The 22,063-nt window shown below is 54.1% G+C and overlaps 1 protein-coding gene across 23 annotated transcripts in view; it reads left to right on the top strand.

Annotated features, from left to right (window-relative positions):
* Positions 1–22,063, top strand: part of WNK2 (WNK lysine deficient protein kinase 2) — a 140,922-nt gene that overhangs the window by 40,845 nt on the left and 78,014 nt on the right. For all 23 annotated transcript variants that reach the window (XM_055091758.2, XM_034967747.4, XM_055091757.2 and 20 more), the window contains exons 3-7: positions 5,308–5,480; positions 6,503–6,723; positions 10,437–10,594; positions 13,847–13,935; positions 15,366–15,585. In XM_055091758.2, coding sequence (XP_054947733.1) covers positions 5,308–5,480; positions 6,503–6,723; positions 10,437–10,594; positions 13,847–13,935; positions 15,366–15,585 — 861 coding nt within the window. The remainder of the gene's footprint in view (positions 1–5,307; positions 5,481–6,502; positions 6,724–10,436; positions 10,595–13,846; positions 13,936–15,365; positions 15,586–22,063) is intronic.

The raw sequence follows: 22,063 nt of genomic DNA, 5'->3' as shown, positions 1-22,063 counted from the left end.
CCTGCAGATAACCCTGCCATGTTCAGGGCAGGAACCTCTGATGCTCTCAGTCAACATCGAAGGCAACCCCTGATGTGTTTCCCAGGTGTCCTGGGGGTGCTGGGAAGGGCCGTTGGGACCAAGAATCTTCTGACCACCCTGGCTGTGTGACTCGTGCAGCCCTTGAGGGGCTTTGCTGCCCGGCTTGGGGGGTGCTGTCCTGCCTTGCCTGTGTGTGACCCACAGGACCTTTTTCCTAGAGCAAATAAGAGCTGGCATTGTCCCAGAATGCCTTAAGTCTTTTGTCATCTGATTGACTTTCACCACTATGAGGGAACAAGAGCCATGAATTTGCATAGCACTGGGGACTTGGTAGGAGGAAGATTGGTGCTGATTGACCTTACCCTCCAGTGTCTGGGAGGGAGGGGCATCACGTTGAGTGAGCAGCCAGGAGGCCCCCGCCTCTGACTCAACACCAAACCTTTAAGCACCGTGTGAGTCTGGCAGGATTTGGAAATCACTTAGGGATCAGGTGCATTCTTCCTGCCCTGGCTTGTTGACTGTGAGCCTTCCTAATAGGTTAATGAATGAATTCAGTCCACAGGTGTTCATGGAGTTGCTCCTGTAATGCAGGCCAATCCGATGTCAGCAAACAGGTGATGAGGATGTGGACAGGCTCTGTGGGGGCAGCATACCCTGTAGGTGGGCTCTGGGCAGGGCTCAGAGGGGGACACACTAACCGACCGTTAAAGTACCAAGCAGGCTGGGCATGGTGGCTCACACCTGTAATGCCAGCACTTTTGGGAGGCCAAGGCAGGAGGATCTGTTGAGCCCAGGAGTTCAAGATCAGCCTGGGCAACATGGTGAGACTACCATCTCTAAAAAAATAAAATTAGACAGCGTGGTAGCATGTGCCTGTAGTCCCTGCTACTCAAGAGGCTGAGGTGGGAGGGTCACCTGAGCCCAGGAAATTGAGGCTGCAGTGAGCTATGATCACACCACGGCACTCCAGCCTGGGTGACAGAGTGAGACCCTGTCTCCCCTACTGTAAAAATTACCAAGCAATGTGTTACATTGATTAAAATAGTCGTGTGGTGTAGAATATAAAATGAGATCCTCTTCCCTTCCAAGCCCACCTCTAAGAGGCACCATTGTTAACCATTTCTGACTTTTGTGTCTTAAATGTATCAACTTCAGTAGGTAACTGCTGTTAAAAATGAAGACTGTAGTGCATGCAGGGTACGCCCCCCTACTTCCCGTTTTTCCTTAGTCATTTAGAATGTGAACATTTTGCTCTGAAACTACAATGAAATCTTTTACACGTTACTGTTGGTGCTAAAATACTGGCAAAAATAACTTGTGCTATAAATGATCCTGTGAGTTTCCTCTAGAATTTAGGACTAGGCGCACAGAAAGGGAATTGTAAACTGACATGCTGTTTCCCAGAGAAGGCTTCCTGGGCGAACTGGCCTAGCTGAGCACTGCCATCTCCTCTCCAGCTTCCTTCACCCCCAGGGACCTCGAGGGTCACCCTGGGTGCATGTCTTTCTGTTGTGTTGTGTTGTGTTATGTTGTATTGTGTGTTGTGGAAACATTTCTTCCAGTAACTTATTCCACCTAGACTGCATGGGAAGTTAACTTTCAGCTCCTGCATGTCTGAAAACGAGTCTGGACTGCCTGGCTTGGTGTCCGTTTGACAGCGTATAGAATTCTGAGTTAGCACTTTGAGGACACTGTCCCTGCCACCTGCGCCCAGTGTCTCCGATGAGACTCGCCGCCCACCTGGGCCGTTCCTTTGCAGATAGGACTTGCTCGGGGTTCTGACATTACACTAGAACAGCCGTGGAGGTGGGCTGTTCATTTACTCTGACCTGGCCTTGGTGGGCCATTTTCTTCTAAATCGTTCTCCTTCCAGCTCAGGGAAATGCTATTCTACTATTTGTTTATACTTCATGGTGTCTGTTCTTAGAACCCTTTTGACATAGTTTGACTTCCAGGCAGTTCTTCCATGTCTCTTAATGTTTCTCTTCTATTTTCTTTCTTCTACTTCTCTCATTTGGTCTTTGGATTTTTTTCCTTTTTTTTTTTTGTTTTTACATATGAAAAATTGAAGGGTGATTTACAGATAATGAAACACACAACTTAAGTGTGCAAGTTGAGCTCTGACAAATGCACATAGAGGTGGAGCCCACGTGCTCTGTTATGATGTGGAACATTTCTCCATCACACTCCACCCCAAGATCTCTTGGCTCCCACTTCTACCCACCCCAGAGGTAACCATTATTCTGATGGCATCCCCCAGATATTAGTCTGTCTTTTCCAGGGTTTCACATGAAGATGGGGGTCCTACCAGACATATTCTTTTGTTTGGCTTCTTTTGTTCAGTCCGATGCTTTTGGCCTTCACCTGTGCTGCTGAGAGGCAGGAGCGTGCTCCTTTTTGCTGCTGAGCCATGGTCCTATTTGGATGGGTACAGCATGGTTCATTCACGTGGCCCCAAACGTTTCGGTGGTTTCCAGGTGGGTCTATGATGAATTATGCTGCTTCCAATATCCAAGTCCATTTTTAATGGACTTATGTTTTCCTTCCTCCCAGATGGATCCCGGGAGGGGAGTGGCTGGACACAGAGCAGGTGTGAACCCTGCCAAGCCCTCCTCTGAGGGCTGCGCCACCTGAACTCCTGGTAGCAGTGTGCCAGGTGGGGCCCACTGTTCCCCAGCCTCCCAGCAGCTGGAAGTATCCACTTTTTTTTTTTTTTTTTTTTTTGAGACAGAGTCTCACTCTTGCCCAGGCTGGAGTGTGGTGGCACAATTTCGGCTCACTGCAAGCTGCACCTCCTGGGTTCACGCCATTCTCCTACCTCAGCCTCCCGAGTAGCTGGGACTACAGGCGCCCGCCACCACGCCCAGCTAATTTTTTGTATTTTTAGTAGAGACGGGGTTTCACCGTGTTAGCCAGGATGGTCTCGATCCCCTGACCTCGTGATCCACCCGCCTCGGCCTCCCAAAGTGCTGGGATTACAGGTGTGAGCCACCGCACCTGGCCGTATCCATCTTTTAATTTAGCCCTTCTGGTAGGTATGGGATGTATCTCAGTGTGGTCTTTGTTGGCATTTTCCCAGCGACTGATGATGCTCAGCCTCTTTCCGTGTGCTGTTGGCCATTTCTGTGTCTTTGGTGAAGTATCAGTTCATGTGTTTATTATTAAATTACAGGAGTTCTCTATACATTTTGGATCTGAGTACTTTGTCAGATATATGTATTAAGAATAGTTTTTCCCAGTTTGTGACTTGACTTAAATAAATAACCATTTTTTTGGAGATGGGATCCTGCTGTGTTACCCAGGCTGGTCTTGAGCTTCTGGGCTCCAGCCATCCTCTGCCTCAGCCTCCCGAGTAGCTGGGACTACAGGTGTGAGCCACCGCACCTGGCTTAAAGAATCGTTTTTGATGAGTAGAACATGTTTCCATTTTATTGTCTGGATTAAACATTAACTTTTTTGTACTTAATGTTTCATTGGATTATGGAATATCTTATTTCTAAAACACTGAGCTGGTTAGGAAGGGCAGTCCCCATCCCTATGATAATTTGCAAGAGCTCTTTCTTGAATGTTCCTTTCTAAATAGAAGCTTGATTTTACTTACTTGTGTCAACTTCTTGAATCTTTATGGGAACATTAATTAGATTTTTTTGGGAGTTGCTGTTGGTCTCTGAATTATTTGTTTTCTGGGTTGGCCCCATCATGACAATGGCTTCTCTGGGTATTGCCTGGCCCTGTGGTGATAGTCACTGCGCAGTCCCACACTGGAATGAAGGGGCCCATGAGGGTGTGTGCTGTGGGGAGGGGTCTGGCGGGTTGATGGAGGAAGAAGGGTCTCATGGGCACGGCTGCATTTGGGATGTAATTTTTTTTCCCAAGATGACCCTTGTCGCGATCCTGCCGCCCGCTTCTCCTCTCTGCTTTGGAGTCTGGCTTGATGTTCTTTGGGCTTTTCCGGAAGGATCCAGGGGTCTTGGCTTGCATTTACTTTCACTCTGATCTCTCCCCTCATCTGTCCAGATTTACCTGCTTTCTGTCTGTTTAGAATTCCCCGGAATTTTGCTGTTCTGTGTTTAGTTATGTTTCTGGTTTCCTTCGGAAAATACACTTTTCTTTTCTGACATTCCCATGGGAATTGGTGCAACAGAGGCAGGCATTGCTCTGTGGGGTCATTGGACCAAGATGAGGAGGTGATCCTGGGGGCAGGACCTCAGGTGGAGGTGAGAAGGGCGTGGCACGTATGCAGCAGGAGAGGCCTTGGCTGGGCCTTTGGACATGGCTGTCACCTCGTGAGGGGAAGTTGGAAGCACATGGAGCTTTCGGGGCCATGCGGGCTCCCTGGATTTATTCTGAGCCCTCTGTGGAGAGAATCTATTGAAGTATTTGGGGGAAGGGAAGGGCCAGGATCCAGGGGGACTACAGTGAGGGATGAGGTGGGAGAGAGGGTGGCGAGGGATGGGTGAGCTCAGACGGGGTGGTGGGAGTCAGAGGGGAGAGGTGGAGGTTGGACAGGCGGCGGGAGGGTGGCCAGTGCTGAGGGGTGTTTGAATGTGGTGCCTGGGGTTGGTGGTTCCCTTGTGGGATGGTGGGCAGAGCGGGCATGTGGGGCATGCACCTGACCAGGGTTCCCGGGTGATGATGGTGGCGTTTGTTTGCTGTTTTCTATTTAAACTTAGGTCAGTGATTGGTTCTGCTGGCTTGTGCAGACACAGTGGCCCAAGGGTCTGGGGAGGTGTCTGCTGTGTCCTCCTGCACAGGAGGGCCTGGGCTGCCCTCTGGGCTGCTGACTGGTCAGTTTGGCTCTGCTGGCGCTTTTCTCTTCCCTCCATTCTCAGCTCTTATCTCAGTCACCTGTCCACATCTTCTCTGTTCTAATCCACTGGGCCCTGAGTACTTCTTCTGAGTTGTGTATACGTTAGAAGTAAACTGATGATCCATTCTTTTCACAAACACACAGAAAGTGAGTGATTGTGGAGGAGGCAAAGGCCTCAGAGGTGTATTTTTGGAAAAAGTGCTCAAGTGTGGCCGTGTGGATTTGCGAGACCTCTTCGGCTTCCTAGGATGTCTTTTTGCTGAGGTCCCTTTTTGGGGGCTGTATCCAGGGTTGTGGGGACTAAGGAGTCAGCAGTTGTGGTGCCAGTGTCTGCATGCCCTTCTGTCGTAGCCGCTTAGCTGCCTGTGAGTATGGGAAGGGCTGGTCCTACTGCGTGGCGCTGCTGGGATGTGACGCCACCGTGTCCCCTTCTGTGTCCCATCTCTTGCCCACTTAGCATGTCTCTTGCCCTGTAGGACCGGAAGCTCACCAAGCTGGAGCGGCAGCGGTTCAAGGAAGAGGCTGAGATGCTGAAAGGCCTGCAGCACCCCAACATCGTGCGCTTCTACGACTTCTGGGAGTCTAGCGCCAAGGGCAAGCGGTGCATTGTGCTGGTGACGGAGCTGATGACCTCAGGGACGCTGAAGACGTAAGCTCCGCTTCCTGAGGGCTGGGGCGGGTCCTGGCATGGGTGCAGGGCTACCATAGCTGGGGGTGAGGTCTTGGGCTGCTGGGGTGGTCCTGGCTGGTGCCTGTGGGAGGCTGTCTCCTCTTTCCTCTCCTGCATGGGATGCCAGGAGGTGGTTTACTTCCCAGGGAGATGGTTGATCTGTCTATGGTGTCTGGGCCTTGTTTCTGGCTGGGGTTCTGTTTCTGCCTGGGAGCCAGGCCGGCACATCCTCAGGCTCAGGACGCAGGCTGGGCGGGGTGCACAGTGGGGACTGTGGGATTCTGAGGATGTGGAGGTGGTTAGTGAGGGCTGGGGAGTGGGGAGTGGGGTGGCCACAGCAGCCTGTTGCTGCTCACTAAGGTCCCAGTCTGTACTGTGGGGATGAGGGCTCCCTGCCTGGTGGTGTATCCTGGGTCCATCTGAACCATTGGACCCTGCAGCCTTGGGCAGGGCCTCAGTGCCCCTCAGCCGGGCAGTTTCCCTCATAGGTGGATGCGCTGCAAGAGGAGAGCCCTTTTCTTAGCTTCACCCACCCACCTCCTCCCAGGGCACAGCTCAGGGCAGGCCGCAGAGGTGGCCAGTGGCAGAGAGAGCCCCAGCTGGCCCCTGTGGTTCTGACAGGCCCTGGCCTTTCGTAACCCTCACCCCCTCACCTGAGCATCTGCTGGCTGGTACTCCGTCCTGCCTCGGGCAACTTACAAGTCAGCCTGGCACCATCTCCCAGTGAGGTCAAGATGGAGCCTAGTATGAGCTTTAGTAGCCAGGTCCTTGGCATGAGGGGAGCAAGAGGGTTGTGAGCCCACCCAGCTGCCTGCTCAGGGGCCTGGCTCCAGGGCGGAACTGTCCGGCCCTCCCGTCTCACCTTCACTACCTGTCACAGGTATGTGCCGTGTGCACGGGAATGGACTTTGTACCAGGCCTGAGCAGTGTTAGGTGGGGGCTTTGCTAGGGGGCCGCTGCCGGTGAGCTGCTTGGTGAGCTGTGCCCGTGAACCCCTGCAGGTACCTGAAGCGGTTCAAGGTGATGAAGCCCAAGGTTCTCCGCAGCTGGTGCCGGCAGATCCTGAAGGGCCTGCTGTTCCTGCACACAAGGACGCCACCCATCATCCACCGAGACCTGAAATGTGACAATATTTTTATCACCGGACCAACTGGGTCTGTGAAGATTGGCGACTTGGGCCTGGCCACTCTGAAAAGAGCGTCATTTGCCAAAAGTGTGATAGGTAAACCTGCTTCTCCTCCCCAGGCCCTTGGAGCCCATGAGAAGCTGGGCAGCACTGAGTGCTGGCGAGCATCCAGTTTTGTTCAGACCTGGTGCAGGAGACCCAGTGGGAGGAGCGTCTGGGCGCGGGAGCCTCGGGCCAGGGTGTCTGGGCTACCCCGCCAAGCCTTTTGTAGCTCAGCTGGAGGGCCTGCCCACTCGTTGGATTCCCAGGCCACTTGGGCTGGGACAGCTGACTTGGCTGCCTCCCTCCCCTGCTGCCCCTGCCTTGTCCGACTCTGGCCCCAGATGGTCTTTGTGTTTCCCTCCGTGGCTGTGGCTTGGGTGCCAGCTCTGATTGTCTAGCAGGGGAGGTGGGCTGGGTGCCTATGCTCGTGGTGTGTGTGGGCACTGTGGGCACTCGGGAGAGGGAAGCTGCCCTGACCACAGAGGAACTTGGGAGGTTTGTGGCCAGTGACGCTGGAGCTCTCAGTGGGCAGGGAGGTGTCACCCGGGCTGTGAGGCCCAAGGAAGTGAGAACTTGGAGTATCTGGGGAATCCACATACCTGTGGGGCGGGGCACAGAGCAGGCGTTGTGCACAGGATAGGAGCAGGGCACCAAGGAATTAATTCAGCTTGTTGGGCATTTCAGGCCTCAGTACAGATGCCCTCCTGTGAGAAGCCTTCCCAGCCTTCTTTTGGGGCGAGATGCCGTCGCCCCTAGGGGCAGCTGGCCCAGAGCTTCTTTGCAGAGACCAGGGGTCTGCGTTGTGCCATGTACCTGGCCCCAGGTGTGCTCCTGGCACAGTGGGTGTGAAGTGTCCACTGGTCCTGGGTGGGGGCCTCCACCGGCTTTGAAAAGAATGCGTGGGTGGCTGTGGAGCAGCTGTTTCTGGGGCCAGGATGATGGGAAAGCTGCAACATGTGCAGGGCAAGCAGCGTGGGTCGGGGCTCAGGAAGCCCAGATGGCACCCAATCAGATCAGATTGGGAGAGGCTCCCCCATGTTAATGAAGACCCAGCGTGCCCCCAATGTGAGGGCAGGACAGTGAGCAGTCGATCTTGGGGCTTTGTGAATTCTTAGTTCTGCTGCATGTTTGGGGACAGAACTTGGCAGGTGTGGGGAAAATGAGACTCCAGAGCTGCTTTGGTTTGGGAAGTCTGTTCAGAATGTGACATCTGGGGCAAGGTGGCTGCCCGGGGGTGGCCCTGTGGACACAAAGCCTCTGGCATTCTGGGGGAGCTGAGTGGTGGAGCGTAGGGGCTGACCCAGGGTTCAGTTTCCCCATCTGTGAAATGGGTATATAGGTGAGGGTCTCCACTCCCTCCTGGAGGGGCTGAGAGCAGGGGCCCAGGACCGTGGAGAGCCCATGCCCAGGGCTTTGAGCTCTGCGCACTTTCTGGGCAGATTTTGCAAATTTGACTTCAGAAGTGGTAGGAACCCAGGTCTCAAACCCCGGGTGCAGTCGGGTGGCAGGAGGGAGGCTTGGGATCTCCTACTCAGGAGCGAACACTCCTGGAGGAAGAAGCACAGCCCACTGTGAAGCGGCAGCCCCGGCAGAGCCCCTCGTCTTCCTCTGGCTGGGCGGCTCTTTGCCCTCTTGGAAACGAGGTTTCGAGTTGCTGGATCAGGTTGAGATGAAGGCCAGGTGTTTCCAGCAGGCACAGTGGGGAGACCTTGTGACCCGCATGGTTGCCCAGCTCTGTGGGCTGTCCCTCGTCAACCCAGCTTTTGCTCAGCTGGAGTCCAGGAAGCTTTGGTTAGAGAGGCCACAACCAGGAGTGTCCTCAGCTGCTCAGGCTCCTAGAGAATGAGGCTGAAGCAGGAGAATTGCTTAAGCTCAGGGGTTCGAGGCTGGCCTAGGCAATGTAGTGAGATCCCTGTCTCTACAAAAAAAAAAAAAAAAAAAGGGGTCGAGGAAGGAAGGAAAGAGAGAGAAATAAAGAAAGAAAGAAAAGAAAGAGAAAGAAAAAGAAATTGGCCCGGCATGGTGAACACCTGTAGTCCCAGCTACTTGGGAGGCTGAGGTGGGAGGATTGCTTGAGACTGGGAGGTCGAGGTTGTAGTGAGCTGTGTTCATGCCACTGCACTCGAGCCTGGGCGACAGGGCACGATCCAGTCTCAAAAAAAAAAAAAAAAAAAAAATTGCTAGTGCTGCAAATTTTCAGTATAATCATGTGGTTAAAAAACCCAAAAGAATAAAAGTTCCCGGCATCAGGCCCCTCCACTCAGCTCCTGTTGTTTCTCATGGGTTCTTCCAGAGTTCTGTGTGCCTAAGACTGAAATCTAAACCGTATTCTTGTCCCAATTTTTATCCAAAATGTTAACTTTAAAAAAGAGTGGCCAGGCACAGTGACTCACACCTCTAATCCCAGCACTTTGGGAGGCTGAGGCGGGCGGATCATTTGAGGTCAGAAGTTCGAGAACAGCCTGACCAACATGGTGAAATCCCGTCTCTACCAAAAATACAAATAAATTAGCTGGGCATGGCGGCAGACGCCTGTAGTCCCAGCTACTTGGGAGGCTGAAGCAGGAGAATTGCTTGAACCTGGGTGGGAGATGGAGGTTGCAGTGAGCCAAGATTGCACCATTGCACTCCAGCCTGGGGGACAGAGTGAGATTCCGTCTCAAAAAAAAAAAAAAAAAAAGTAACAGATTTTAAATTGAAATGACGGGTAAACAAAACGTGCTTTTAAAACGCACTAATTAGTTAGCTTGAGCTTTTAAAAAGAAACTAGAAATTTTGAAGACCTTCCAAAGTCAACAAACATCCAGACGTTAAAAGCAGCTGTACTGAAGTCTCTAGTCCCCTTTCTTTGCATTCAGCGCGACAGACATGCAACCGGACTTATTTTATTAAAAAGGCCTTTACAGTTGCTGTATTATGAAAGCTAAAGCTTATTATAGAGAATAGAGAAACCCCAGACCAATATAAGTAAAATAAAAATCAGCCCTCGCCCCCTGCAGACATCATCTTGCCCTGGGGGTTTGGTTTTGCATAGGTGAGGCCAGCCAGCACGTCTAGCCTCATGCTCATTTTGCTCAGCCTATCATAACTTTGCCATGCACTTAAAAATTCAGTGAAGACACTGTTTTTGCATCTCTTGTGTTTAGGAGCCACATACAGTTCCCATCTTAGCAACTCTGTGGTTCTGTTAGGTGGGTACCATTTTCTACTCCACCCCCATTCAGGGACACTGTCTTCAGTGATGCTGATTGTTGTACATGCTGCGTGACACTTGTAGGGGTGGGCTGAGTGTACCCAGCCTTTCCCCACTTTGGGACATTTAGGGGTTTTGTGGCTTTAGGTAGCTCTGTAGCAACCCAAGTTCTTTCTGCTCCAGGGTTTCTGAACGTGGCTGTGGCCGAGCCTGTGGCAGGATCATAGTGTCCACAGGCGAGGGCGTGCTCAGGGTTTTGCCTCCTTCCAGGCTCGGACCCCGTCCCCTGGGAAGTCATAGTCTCCCAGCTTATGAGCAGGGGATGGCTCTGTCACCTGATTTCTAACCCTGGACTCCTGTGGTTCCAGGTGGAACTTTTGGAACCCTGTCTGTAAAGCACACCTGTGTCCCAAGTGAGGGGCAGGGCTGGCCCTGGGGTCCAGGTGTTCTGAGTGTGCCATGGGATGTGGAGGGGACATGGGGTTCTGGGCAGCCAAAGCTCCCGGGACACTGGCTCCAGCTCTTCCTGGGCCCGTGGCCAGCTGACCGCTGCGTCTGTTGCTTCCGGGCACAGGTACTCCCGAGTTCATGGCGCCCGAGATGTACGAGGAGCACTACGATGAGTCCGTGGACGTCTATGCCTTTGGGATGTGCATGCTGGAGATGGCCACCTCGGAGTACCCCTACTCGGAGTGCCAGAACGCGGCCCAGATCTACCGCAAGGTCACCTGTGTGAGTCCACCTGGCCCCTTGGTTAATTAATAAGGACACAGAGGCCTTGGGCCGTGCCCTGGGCTGGGCTCCATGTGGCTCTGTAAAGCCATCCTGGCAGCTGTGTAAGGAGCTTGGCCATTTTGCAGAGGGGGAAACTGAGGAGATTGGCCATTTTACAGAGGGGGAAACTGAGGCTTAGTAGCGGGGTGGTTACTCAAGGTCTCCTACCTGAAGGGATGGTGGTGCATGGGGTGCTGTGGGCAGTGCTTACCCATGGAGGCTGTCGCTCTCACAGCAGGGATGATGGGGAGACTGAGGCTCAGAGAGGCTGGAGCTTCACCATAGCCCCCTGCCTGGAGGCGTGCCTAGGCCACCCATCCCCAGTGCTCACACTCTGGGCCGCCCATGGCTGCCTGCTTTCCTATCTTCTTTATTTTGAAACAATGGTTTGATTTCTTTTTCAGCTAAACCAGTCACCCCTACACCAAGTGTGTCTCTAGGCAGTCGTCAGCGCCAGGCAGCTGGGAACGTTAATCCCTGTTTTGCTGTCGCTGTGATTTTTTTCTTTAATCGGATGGCTTCAGCTGCATAAACAGATCTGTCTTGTCCTCCCTCTGTGGTGGCCCCACTGGGTGGAGGGAATGCAAACAGAACATCTGGAAATGGAATGGCCAGGCCAAGGCTTTCTGTGCCTGTTTTCTGCACCATCCGTCTTGTTGTGAAGCCCAGTGGCCTGCAGAGCTGTCCCTGACATGCGGCGTCCGCACTGAGGGCCCAGGCTGCCCTGATCCCTGCAGTCCCTGCTGTCTCCACATGCCACCTGACTGGGTGGGGCCGCGCTGCCCCTCAGTGCTGCTCTGCGGGGCCATGGCTGCTTCTGCAGGTGCACCAGGGGCTGTGGTCCTCAGCAGCTGCACAGCCTCACTCTGACCCATCCCTCCATCCCGAGCCCTCCTTGCAGATTACCTGCATTTCTGTCCCTTGGTTGTTGTAAATCATCGGTCACTTGGTTGTTCTGAGCCCCTCCTGTGTACCCCTGAGGAAGTGGGAGGGCAGACAGAGTCCTTGACTCACCTGTGGGCCTGGGTCAGAAACTTCACAGACAGGCACACAGTTTTCCATGGGTACTGGAAGGAGTGTCAGGACCTGCTGGCTGTGTGCAGCGGCCCTCCAGGGAGGCAGGGATGGTCTGCAGCAGGAGGAAGTGGGGCGCTCCAGAGATTAAGAGCTCCATTTGCCAGGCCTTGGGGTGCTGGTGTGGGATGGGAGGGCCCCTGGGTTCACTGTGGAGGGTGGATGGTGGTCTGTCCTGAAGCTGTCCCAGGGGCTGGTGGTGCTCCTCGACCCTGGGGGTATACACTACTGGGCAGAGCCCTTAGGTTCTTCACTCCTGTGTCTGCCCCAGGCTGGGGGCTCCAGCACCCAGGGCAGGTGGGCGTGCCCCCACCCTCCTCCCTGACCTTGGGAAAATTTATGCTTTATGTTCTCTATATTAAGAGTCAGGTGAAGCTTTTGAAGGCTAAATCGTGTTGAAGGAGAAAGAACGTGATAGTTGGTACCCTCATTGTGTTTAAAATTTTTAAAAATTAGTTGCTCATACACTGTCTTACTCCACTTCCAACACAAAACAACCTAGCAGATTGCAAGCAGCACCTGGCCCCGCCCTGCTGCTTCTGAGTCCGGTTGCAGGGCTTGCCCTCTGCTCCCTTCATGCACAGCCATCAGCTGGGCGAGGAGCCACTGTCCCTCAGGCTGCCCCCGCAACAAAGCCGCATGGCCTGGCCCTTGGCCAGCAGCAGTGACCACAAATAGTGCTCCTGCACCCTCAAGGAGGAGGTGTGGGGAGGAAGCCCAGGTGTGGTTAGAAAGGCCTGGCTCTGTAGGAGGCGTCCCATCCACCGCATCATGGCGCTGCCTCTGCTAGCCTCCTGGCACAGGGGCCCTCGTGGCCCTACTTGGGAGGCTCGGTGAAGCTCTGATCAACATCTTTCCAGAGACTGACTGCTGCATTTGAGGTGTTAACCCCAGTATCAAATTCTGCAGCTGAGGTGGAGGTGTGCAGTGTGTTGTGGCCGGGGTGATGGTGGCTTTGACAGAAGTGGGGTGACCCAAGAAGGTTCTGAATGGTAGGAGACCAGGCTCCTGGCTTCAAGCAGTGGGGAGGGGAGATTTGGAAGGGAATTGCAGCGGTTTCACAGAATTCTTCAATTTATTCCCAGCTCGGCTTTATCTCGCTTCATCTATGGGCGTAGAGTTTCCATCAAAGTTGTGAAATTTTCAGCCATTATTTCTTCAAGTCTTTTTTTATGTCCCCTTATCTTTTTTGGGATTCCAGTTTTATGAATGTCATGTGCATATGTGACCTTGGTAGCATTTCAGATTCTGAAATGAGCAGAATAGAGCCTCAGTGACCATCTTTCTCTGCTGCACCACATCTTCAGGTTCACTCGTCTTTTTTCTGCAGTGTGTAATCTGCTGTCAGTCTGCTGCGGTGAAGTGTTCAATTCAGATGGGCTTTTCATCTCGAGTTCTATTTGGTTCTGTTTTTATCTCTCATTTTTTATGTTCATTTTCCTTTACTACTTGTATGTATCTGTAAAGAGTTTTAACCTGCTTGCCTACAAGTTGCAGCCCCTCTCATTTGTAGGTCTCTTTCTGTTGGCTGGCTTTTCTGCAGGGTCGTGGGTCACATTTTCTTGCATCTCAGCATTTCTAGTAATTTCTGATTGGATGCTGTACATTGTACACATCCTGACCTGTGTGAACTCTGCGAATTGCCCTGCCTGCAGCTCCCTGTGGTTCTTCACCCGGCCCTGTGGCATTGACAATGCACATGTGGTTTTGTGGTCTGGTCCTCAGCAAAGGCTGGAGGGGACCCAGGTGCAGATACTTGGGACTCTTTTTTTTTTGCTGTATGTTCTCTTCTTTCTGGAACTCTGCCTGTGGCCTCCTCAGCCTTCCTGAACTCAGCTCTACCCCTCAACTCAGTGGGGCCACAGGGCTCTGCTGGTTTACGGTGCCTTGTCTGGGAACTGCTCTGGGCAGTGAGCTGGGGCCATGGGGGATTGTGTCCCTTTCTCCCAGAGCCCGCATTTGGCGCTGCCCTGTCATCCGTTTCACATATTTTGCCCAGTTTTCTAGTAGTTTGTGCAGGTTAAGTCCAATGCCCGTGTCCTGCCGTGGCTGGGAGTGGGAGTTCCTCCCACTGTGGTGGAGGCCTCGCCTTCCGGCAGCCGATCGGGTCAGGTAACTCTGCTCTCTCCCTGTCAGGGTATCAAGCCGGCCAGCTTTGAGAAAGTGCACGATCCTGAAATCAAGGAGATTATTGGGGAGTGTATCTGCAAAAACAAGGAGGAAAGGTGAGTTCCCCTGAAGGGTTGGGTTCTGGGGTCCATCTCCAGCTGAACTCATTCCAGCTGGCATTGAGAGCTGTGTTCTTGATGAGGGGACTTCAAGACAGGCAGGCTCAGGCCAGGGTGTCTGGGGCACGTTAGCAGGGGCTGGTGAGCATGTCGGCCCTGAGTGCGTGTGGGTGACACCAGGCCAGGAGGCCAGGCCCTCATGTCCTTGTTGACCATCTGGGAACCCTCTCCTTGGCTTTGGGGACAGCCCCCTCCTTGGCTTTGAGGACAGTCCTGTCCTTGGCTGACTGCTCCTCCAGGACCCAGCCTGTAGCATCTGAGCACCTGGGGCTTCTCTCCAGCCCCTCTGCTCCTCTCTGCATGACTCCCATGCCTTGAAGAACATCCCCACGCCAGTGGCTCTAGGTGTGGGCCTCCATTTGGAGCCCTGATGTGTATTTCATGGACTGGGTTGTTTGGCCCTTCTCAAAAATAGCAGGCCTGGAACCGCTCCACAAAGCCGGCTCCCCACCTCCAAGCAGGGCCTGTCCTTCCCTGTTGGTCAGGTGGAAGGCTGGGGGTGCTTCCTCAGCCTTCCCTCCCCCTCACACTGGAGTACACCCACCATCTGATGTGACACCCCTCAGCAGTAAGCAGGGACGGATTGTGGATACTCGAAACTACACAGGTGACTCTGGAGCACACACAGAGGAAGCCAGGCCCCAAAGAGTGTGTGCTGTGTGGTTCCATTTATAGGGTAAAGGGGGTTATAGGTTAGTGGTTAGGGAGGCTTCTTTGAGTGGCCAAGCCCTGCAGAGCCCCGAAGTGGTCACCATGGCAACACCCTGTGGCCCGCTCTCCCGGATCCCTGCAGAGAGCCTTCGAGGCTGGGTCTGGCTGGGGCCCCCCAGTTCTGCAGGTCCTCACTCTTCTCCAGCTCACCCTCTGCCCTGCTCTCTGTCATCTGGCCAGCATCCTGAAGGAAGCCCCCTTGAAAAGGTCACGCTTCATGGCACTGGGCACAGGGAGCTCAGAGCGTGGGGGGCTCCGCCTCTGTGTCCATTTTAGACCTACCCAGGACTAAACACTAAAATGTTTCAGTTGTGTCTTCTGACAATTGAAAGCTGGCTAGCACATCCACAGGGGCTGTATTTGCATAATGGGAGGCCTAATGTTTTTCCAAATCCTCTTTTGTATCATTGAATCTTTTATGAGCATGTTTTTTTTTATAATGAGGGGGAATAAAGGAAGTCTTAAAACACTATGTGTTAATAGTAAGACTGGATTCACTGAAATTTTTTCTTTACCCCTGGGAGTGCTGAGACATGAGGCCTGGCCTCAGGCTCCTGCAGGTGTGCCTGTCCTTGTCCTGGTGCGCGTGGACACAGGAGCCTGGGCATGGAGGCCCTGGCGCCCGTGCCCCTGCCTGTCAGCTGCTCTCCCTCCAGGTACGAGATCAAAGACCTGCTGAGCCACGCCTTCTTCGCAGAGGACACGGGCGTGAGGGTGGAGCTCGCGGAGGAGGACCACGGCAGGAAGTCCACCATCGCCCTGAGGCTCTGGGTGGAAGACCCCAAGAAACTGAAGGGAAAGCCCAAGGACAATGGAGCCATAGAGTTCACCTTCGACCTGGAGAAGGAGACGCCGGATGAGGTGGCCCAAGAGATGGTAAGCAGGACTCAGATGGGGTGTGGTGAGTGCAGGTGTTGGCAGCTCATGGCTTCCAAGGATGAGAACAAAAGTGGGCTGAGAGGGCTTGCTCTGGAGGGGACTGCAAGGCCAGTGGGTGTGGCGGTGCCATCCAGGCAGGTGTGGGCAGCTGAGGTCTCACAGCCTGGCCACGTCTGCCTAGGGTCTGCACAGGGGTGGCCTAAGTGGGAGTCCCCTCAAAAACACAGCACCCAGGGGATTAGCAGCTCCAAGCCAGTGCAGTGCGGGAATTCAGGGTGGGTGTGCAGAGAGCAACCCAGGACCTCTGACTTGTCAGAAAGGCCTCGCTTGCTTTGCCGGACTCTTGCTGACTTTGTGTAAGTGTGGTGGCTTTGGGTTTGGGATCTTCGCCTTTCCTTTTGTTTGGGAGCACTGTTACATTGGGTTTCTGGGACCTGGGACTTTTCCACCTAGAAAGGCGGGTCGGGGGTACCTTTCCGCCTCTTCTCTTCCTCCTGCTCCTCTCATCATCTTCAGCTCTGTGGATGAGGAGCGGGTTGGGGCTGGCAGCAGAAGTGCCCCTTTGTGCTGGGGTGTCATCGAGGCCTCATTGGAGGGGGCGCTGAGCCGACTGGAATGAGAGGCAGAAGAGACAGGGCCATAGGCACAGGCAGAAAGGAGTGGGAGTGGTCCAGGTGCAGTGGTAGGAGGAGAGGCCACGCTGACGATGCCAGGGGGTCAGCGATGGAATGGGAATTGTGCGGGATGTGGGGACAGGTGCAGCAGGTGGGACAGATCTAGATTATTCTGACTTGATTCTCAGGTCTGTGCCATCCAGTAAAATCGCCACTGCCCACATGTGCTATTAAAATATAAATTAATTAAAATTTAAAATCCACTTTCTCAGTCCTACTGGCCACATTTCAAGTGCTCGGTGCCAAGTGTGGTTAGTGGTTCTTGTCTTGAACAATGCAGGACGTTTCTGGCCTGGAATGTTCTGTGGGGCACTGCTGCCCTGGGCTGGGGGCTGTTAGAAGTTCTTGGACAAGCAGACTTTGGTCACACCCCTGCAGGGATAGGGCATGTTTGCTGGGCATTGGGCAGTGGACGCCAGAGAGGGACAGTGGTGGGAACCTGGCCTGGGAGGGCCCCAGGGCCAACACTGCCGCCTGAGAACCCTAGTGCAGGGCCTAGAGACAGACAGAGACGTCTTTGTTGTTGGTTACAAAACATGAACAAACGTTGACATTAAGTCAGACAACTTGATACGAAGGACAGGAATGTCTGCACCGGAACAGGTGAAAACAAAGTCACAAAGGGGAAGACCAGTGGGAACGAGAGGCTAGGAAGAAGGCAGTTAGTATTGCATGGTAAGAAAGTTGCGCATTTGCAGTGAACACCCGAGCAGAAATAAATCCGGCTCATGATAGAGAGCCCTCGGCTCATGTGTCCTGACCACAAAGGTGCTCGCCGTTTTTTCTTTCTTTTGAATAAGCTTTTTACTGAATACATCACGTCTGTTGAAAATGTCCATCAGTCACCAGTTCCAGGCTGATGATTCTTCCCAAGCTTCACTTCTCCAGGCCAGGCTGGGTCTCAGTAAAGAGAAGTGGATCACACCTGGATGGGGGTTGCAGAGAGGTGGGAGGGGCGGTTGCTCTGGAAGGTTCCTGCGGAGGTCTGACTCGGGTGTGGAAACTGAGGCTTGGCGATATCATGGAAGGTGCTTGGGCCCTTGGAGCCAGGAATGCTGGGTGCCAGTGAGCTGCGTGTTTGTCACAGACTCTGCTCCTCCTGGCAGCTCCTTGTCCATGGGGGCACTGGTATGTGGTACATGAGGGATTCAGTGGGCCACATGGTGTAGGTCAGTGCAGGGAGCAGCAGTCTCTCAGCTGGACTTCCTGCAGCCGCGACCCCTGAGGAAGGAAGCAGGTGGAACTGGACTGCTCCTGGGGCTGGCTGTGTGGCTGAGAACTTTGGGCTACTTGAGCTAAGGTCCTGCTGGGGTCTTGGCATGCTTCCTGCTGCTCCTAACCTCACCACAGCTGTAGGATGGGGTGTTCCTGGTGTGGACCTGAGTGCAGGGCCTCAGTGACTGGGACTTGGACTGGAGGAGACACCTCCTCAGGCTGCCAGTGCCTTGGGCCAGGCCTCTGCCTTCCCCTGCACAGTGGCCCATGTCCTGGGCTGTGATAGCACAGTGAGGATGGCTACAGCTCCCACGGTGGGGTGGCGCCCAGGCTGGCTTCTCTGTGGGGCTCCTGCAAGCTGGCTGCACTATCACCCCAGATGCTGCAAAGTGGCCACCTGTGTCCCCACCTGGCCCATTCTCATCTGGCTTGTCTCTGCTCACATCCCTGACCCAGACACAGAAGCCTCTGCTATGAGCAGATCTAATGGGGTTGATGAGCTCTGTGCTTCCTGGAGGATCTTTCATTGCTCTCCATGACCATGTGGTGCACAGAGGTACATTTTTTCAAATTGAATTGCTACAAGTTTGCTGTGAATTACATTCAGATAATTACCAGCACATCTGTCCTGTGACTTCAGGTGCACCATTTCTCTGCTGATGTAATACAGCTGTCCGTTCACACATTCATTGCAAATAGCAAGTGCCGAGTGAGATGCTGCATAGGCTATGTACAGCGTGTAAGCTGAGGATTGGGATGGTGGCTGCAGGCCAAGAACATCTTTCTGGAGGCACCTGGCTGGCCGCTCAGTGGGATGGCTGAGGTTTTGAGAGGACAGAAGATGGCCTCGAGGGAGGATGAGGATGACCTGTGGGAGTCTCACGCACAAATGAGGATGAGGAAGGTCCTGGGGCAGCTGTGCTGGCTCTGACCTTGCAGGGAGTTACCTCTGTCCCGGTGCTGAGGTCTGGGCCAAGGGCAAGGATAGGAGGACATTTGGATGACCTGGTTTTGATGTGGTGACAGCCTCAGGAAGGGCAGGAGAATGAGGCGCTCTTGTTCCTTCCATGAATGTGGTTATGCTTGGTCAGTGCTGGGGGGACAGGGTACGAGGGACCGGGGAGCTGTGTCAGGAGGCCAAGTGCTACAGCGACGGCTGAGCGGCAGAGGGGACATCAGAGCCCACTCAGCACTGATTCCAACATGGGTGGTGCAGCCTGGGGAGGGGCCCAGGATTCTACAAGAGCAGTGTTGCTGCCTCCACCAGACCTCGTGGCCTCCTTGCTTGTCTTGGGTTCTGTCCTAAGGTGGCAAAGCCCAGAACTTGCCCTGGGCCTTGTCTAGCTGCTCCGAAGACAGGCAAGTGGGAGGAGCCTCCCAAGACTGCGACTCCTCCCTGCTTTTCATCCACACGGAGACTCGGCCTCCCTGCCCCCGCCCTCCTGCAGGGTCATTGTGGATGCAGCTGTCCCTTCAACCTACAGCCTCCTGTGCCCGTCACCACACAAGTCCCCATCCCTGGCAGTTGGCTGAACTCTGCGGCTGTGTTCCTGCGTTCACAGCAGAGGCCCCTTGGTCCGAGCACCTTCACCCCCGCTTCTGCATCTTTTACATTTTTTTCATTGTGAGACACATCACCCGTGAAATAGAGCATCCAAGAAGAAGGGACATGACCTGTGCTCAGCTAAAGCACAACAATAAACAGCACCCACCCCGCTCTGCTAAGAACAGGGAAGGCAGGACCTCAAGAGCCCCCTGACAGCAGCTGGAAGCAACATGCTCCTACCTTGGGGCTCACTCCCCGGGAACAGCTTGTGTGCCCCGGCAGGTTGACGCTGGGTCCCTATGGGGCCTTTCCAGGTTCTAACCTCACATTCCTCCTTCCCACCCGCTTCAGACACCAGAGTCCGTCACTGGCCTCCCTGGGGTCCTGACACCAGCCCTGCCATGGACCCTAGACTGGAGGGGCCTCGCCGTGATGCAGTGAAAACAGCTTGATGTTGGTGTATCTGCTGAGGCTAGAGAGACACTAGCACCTGGCTCTGAGGCTGCTCTTCTTCCTAAAATCTGAGATTAGGCCGGGTGCAGTCACTCATGCCTGTCATCCCAGCACTTTGGGAGGCCAAGGCAGGAGGATTGCTTGAGCTTAGGAGGCCTTTGCTGTGAGCTGTATCCCGCTGCATGATTTCCAGCCTGGGCAGCAGAGCGAGACCCTGTCTCAAACAAACAAAAGTCCCTGAGATTAGCAGATGTTAGGTCTTAGAGATGTTCTGGAATCCAGATGAGACCTCTTTCTGGAAGGTCCCCGAGGGTGGGAGAGAATGCAGATGTGGCAGAGCTCTCCTTCCCCTGAAGTCACCTCTCAGCAAGTTCCACTCGGCAGATGGAAGGGGCCAGATGGAGCTCCCCAGAGAGAGACAGAGGAAATAGCGGGCTCTGTGGGGCCTGGGCCAGCTTTGATCTGGAAGGGACTCTGGGAGTCAACCCCCAAGGGGATTCCCAGCCAGCCCTCCCCTCCACCTTCATACTCTCCTGATAATGCAATGCGCCTGTGTGGCACTCACCATGGCTAAATGTTTTCCTGTTTGGGAAATAAAATAGAAGAAACACTTTAGAGAGGAAGGCTGGGGGTGATGATGAAGACAATCTCAAGGGAAAATGGGCTGCGGGCTGTGGCGCCAGCAGCAAATAGTAATGGCAGCAGGAGGACATGGCCTTGGCAGCCTCTGGTCACGTATCTGGGCCGAGGTGGGCAAGGGTGGGGCCACGCCCTGGATATGACCCCGAGGCTACGTGGAGCCTTAGGAATGGCCTCACCCACATGCTCACTAGGAGCAGAGGCCCGGGCCAAGCAGGTCTGGCTGGCTGTGCATACCTGCACCCGGGTGCCAGTGACAGGGACACCTGCCTCGGCCTCCCTGTGAGACCCCCTAGGGTTGGAGCCCATTCTTTGAGGCTCCCTAGAAAAAAGTCTGCTCTGGACTCTGAGCCAGAAGGGAACCTGGTGCCTGGTTTCTCCTCCTTCCCAGCGGGCTGCCCTGCTGCTGAGTGGCCTTGGGGCTGGTTTGGGGCCAGCGGCAACCCTGAGTGTAGACGGGTCCCACTGACTGAGCCGTAAGCTTCTGTCCCACCTCACTGGTCCCCCCTCCCCCGCCCCACTCATGTCTCTTCTGAATCAGGGGAGACTGACCAGGGCTGTTTCTGTTAGGGAACATCATTCTGTGGAAAAAAATTGTCTTTTGAAACAAAGACTTTTGAATAATCACAAACTTACTGAAAAATTGCAAGGACACTACAAAGAACCATTTATTTTCCACGAACCATTTGAGACTAAGTGGCTGACCTGATTCCCCTGAAGCCCTGAATACTTTCATGTCTGCTTCCTGAAACTAGGGCACTTTCTTGCATCCGGAAATACCGTCAATCCTCAGGCCCATCCTCCTATCCTCGGGCCACTCAGGTCCCCAGTTGCCCCAGTGACACTATCACAAGTCCTCTGGGCCCCTTTCCTCGCCTGACTTCCATGTCCTGTCCCTCGGGACGGGCTCAGGTGGCCCTCTGTGGGTGGGTCACAGTCAGGTCTTGCATCTCCACAGGAATCTCATGGAAGGGGCTGAGTTTGCATGTGTTTCCCCGGGATGCACAGCTTCACCCACCAGTTAGGCAGATGCTGGCTCTGAGCTTGGTGCAGGGCGCCTGTGGCTTCTCTAAGTTGAGCTCCTCTCACCTTTCGCAACTGTACGTGTCTCATGGAGAATGTTTGGACACTGTAAATATCTTGTTTGTCACCAGTCTTCTCACTTATTTCTTTACCTCTCTGTGGCTTCATGGTTTTCTGTTTTACTCAATGGGTCCTGCTCCACAGATGAACTGTCCCATTGCTGCCTAGTGAGTCACTTGAAATGCCCTGGCTCCAGCCTTAGAGGTCAGGGATCAGGTGCCTTGGCTCAGGGCCCTAGTGAGATGGGATCAGGTGTTGGCCTGGGCTGCAGTCTCAGACCCTGCCTCAGAACTCAGTTCCCTGCCAGGAGGGCCTCTGCATAGGGTCATTTGTGACATGGCTTCCCCTAGAGCAGATGATCCACAGGAAAGGGAGGCAAAGAGACTGGGTGAGGGAGCCACAGAGGAGAAACAGAGGGAGAGATGGGGATAGAGAGGCCACACCTACCTGCCGCCCCCAACCTGATACCAGCAGTGACACCTCACCCCTCCTGCCACCCCCATATGCAAAATGCATGTCAGAGTCTGTGGACATGTCCTTCAAACCATCATTGTGTTACTGTTCATTTTGATGCTCAAAATGCCCCAGATTTGCCAGCGGGAGGCCCTCAGCACTGGCTCCCGTGCCGTTTTGCACGTCCCTGTCACTCTGAGCACGTCCTCACTGTCAAGCTTATCCTGTCCTTCTCCTGCCCAGCCTTGAGCTGCCGCCTCTTAGAGCAGCACTGCATTCCTGTCTTGGCCGAGCTCTGCATGCTCCTTGCTGTGGGTGTTGTTGCTCCCAGGCCCTCCTGGTGAACTCAGTTCACAAGTACGCATGTGTCTGTGCATTTACACCGCGAAGGTGTCGCGAGCCTGCCTGTGCA

The sequence above is a fragment of the Pan paniscus genome, chromosome 11, assembly GCF_029289425.2.
Source record: "Pan paniscus chromosome 11, NHGRI_mPanPan1-v2.0_pri, whole genome shotgun sequence".
In the NCBI taxonomy this organism is placed as follows: Eukaryota; Metazoa; Chordata; class Mammalia; order Primates; family Hominidae; genus Pan; species Pan paniscus.
Note: the sequence above shows the minus strand (reverse complement) of the source record. Positions and strands in the feature narration are given on the sequence as shown.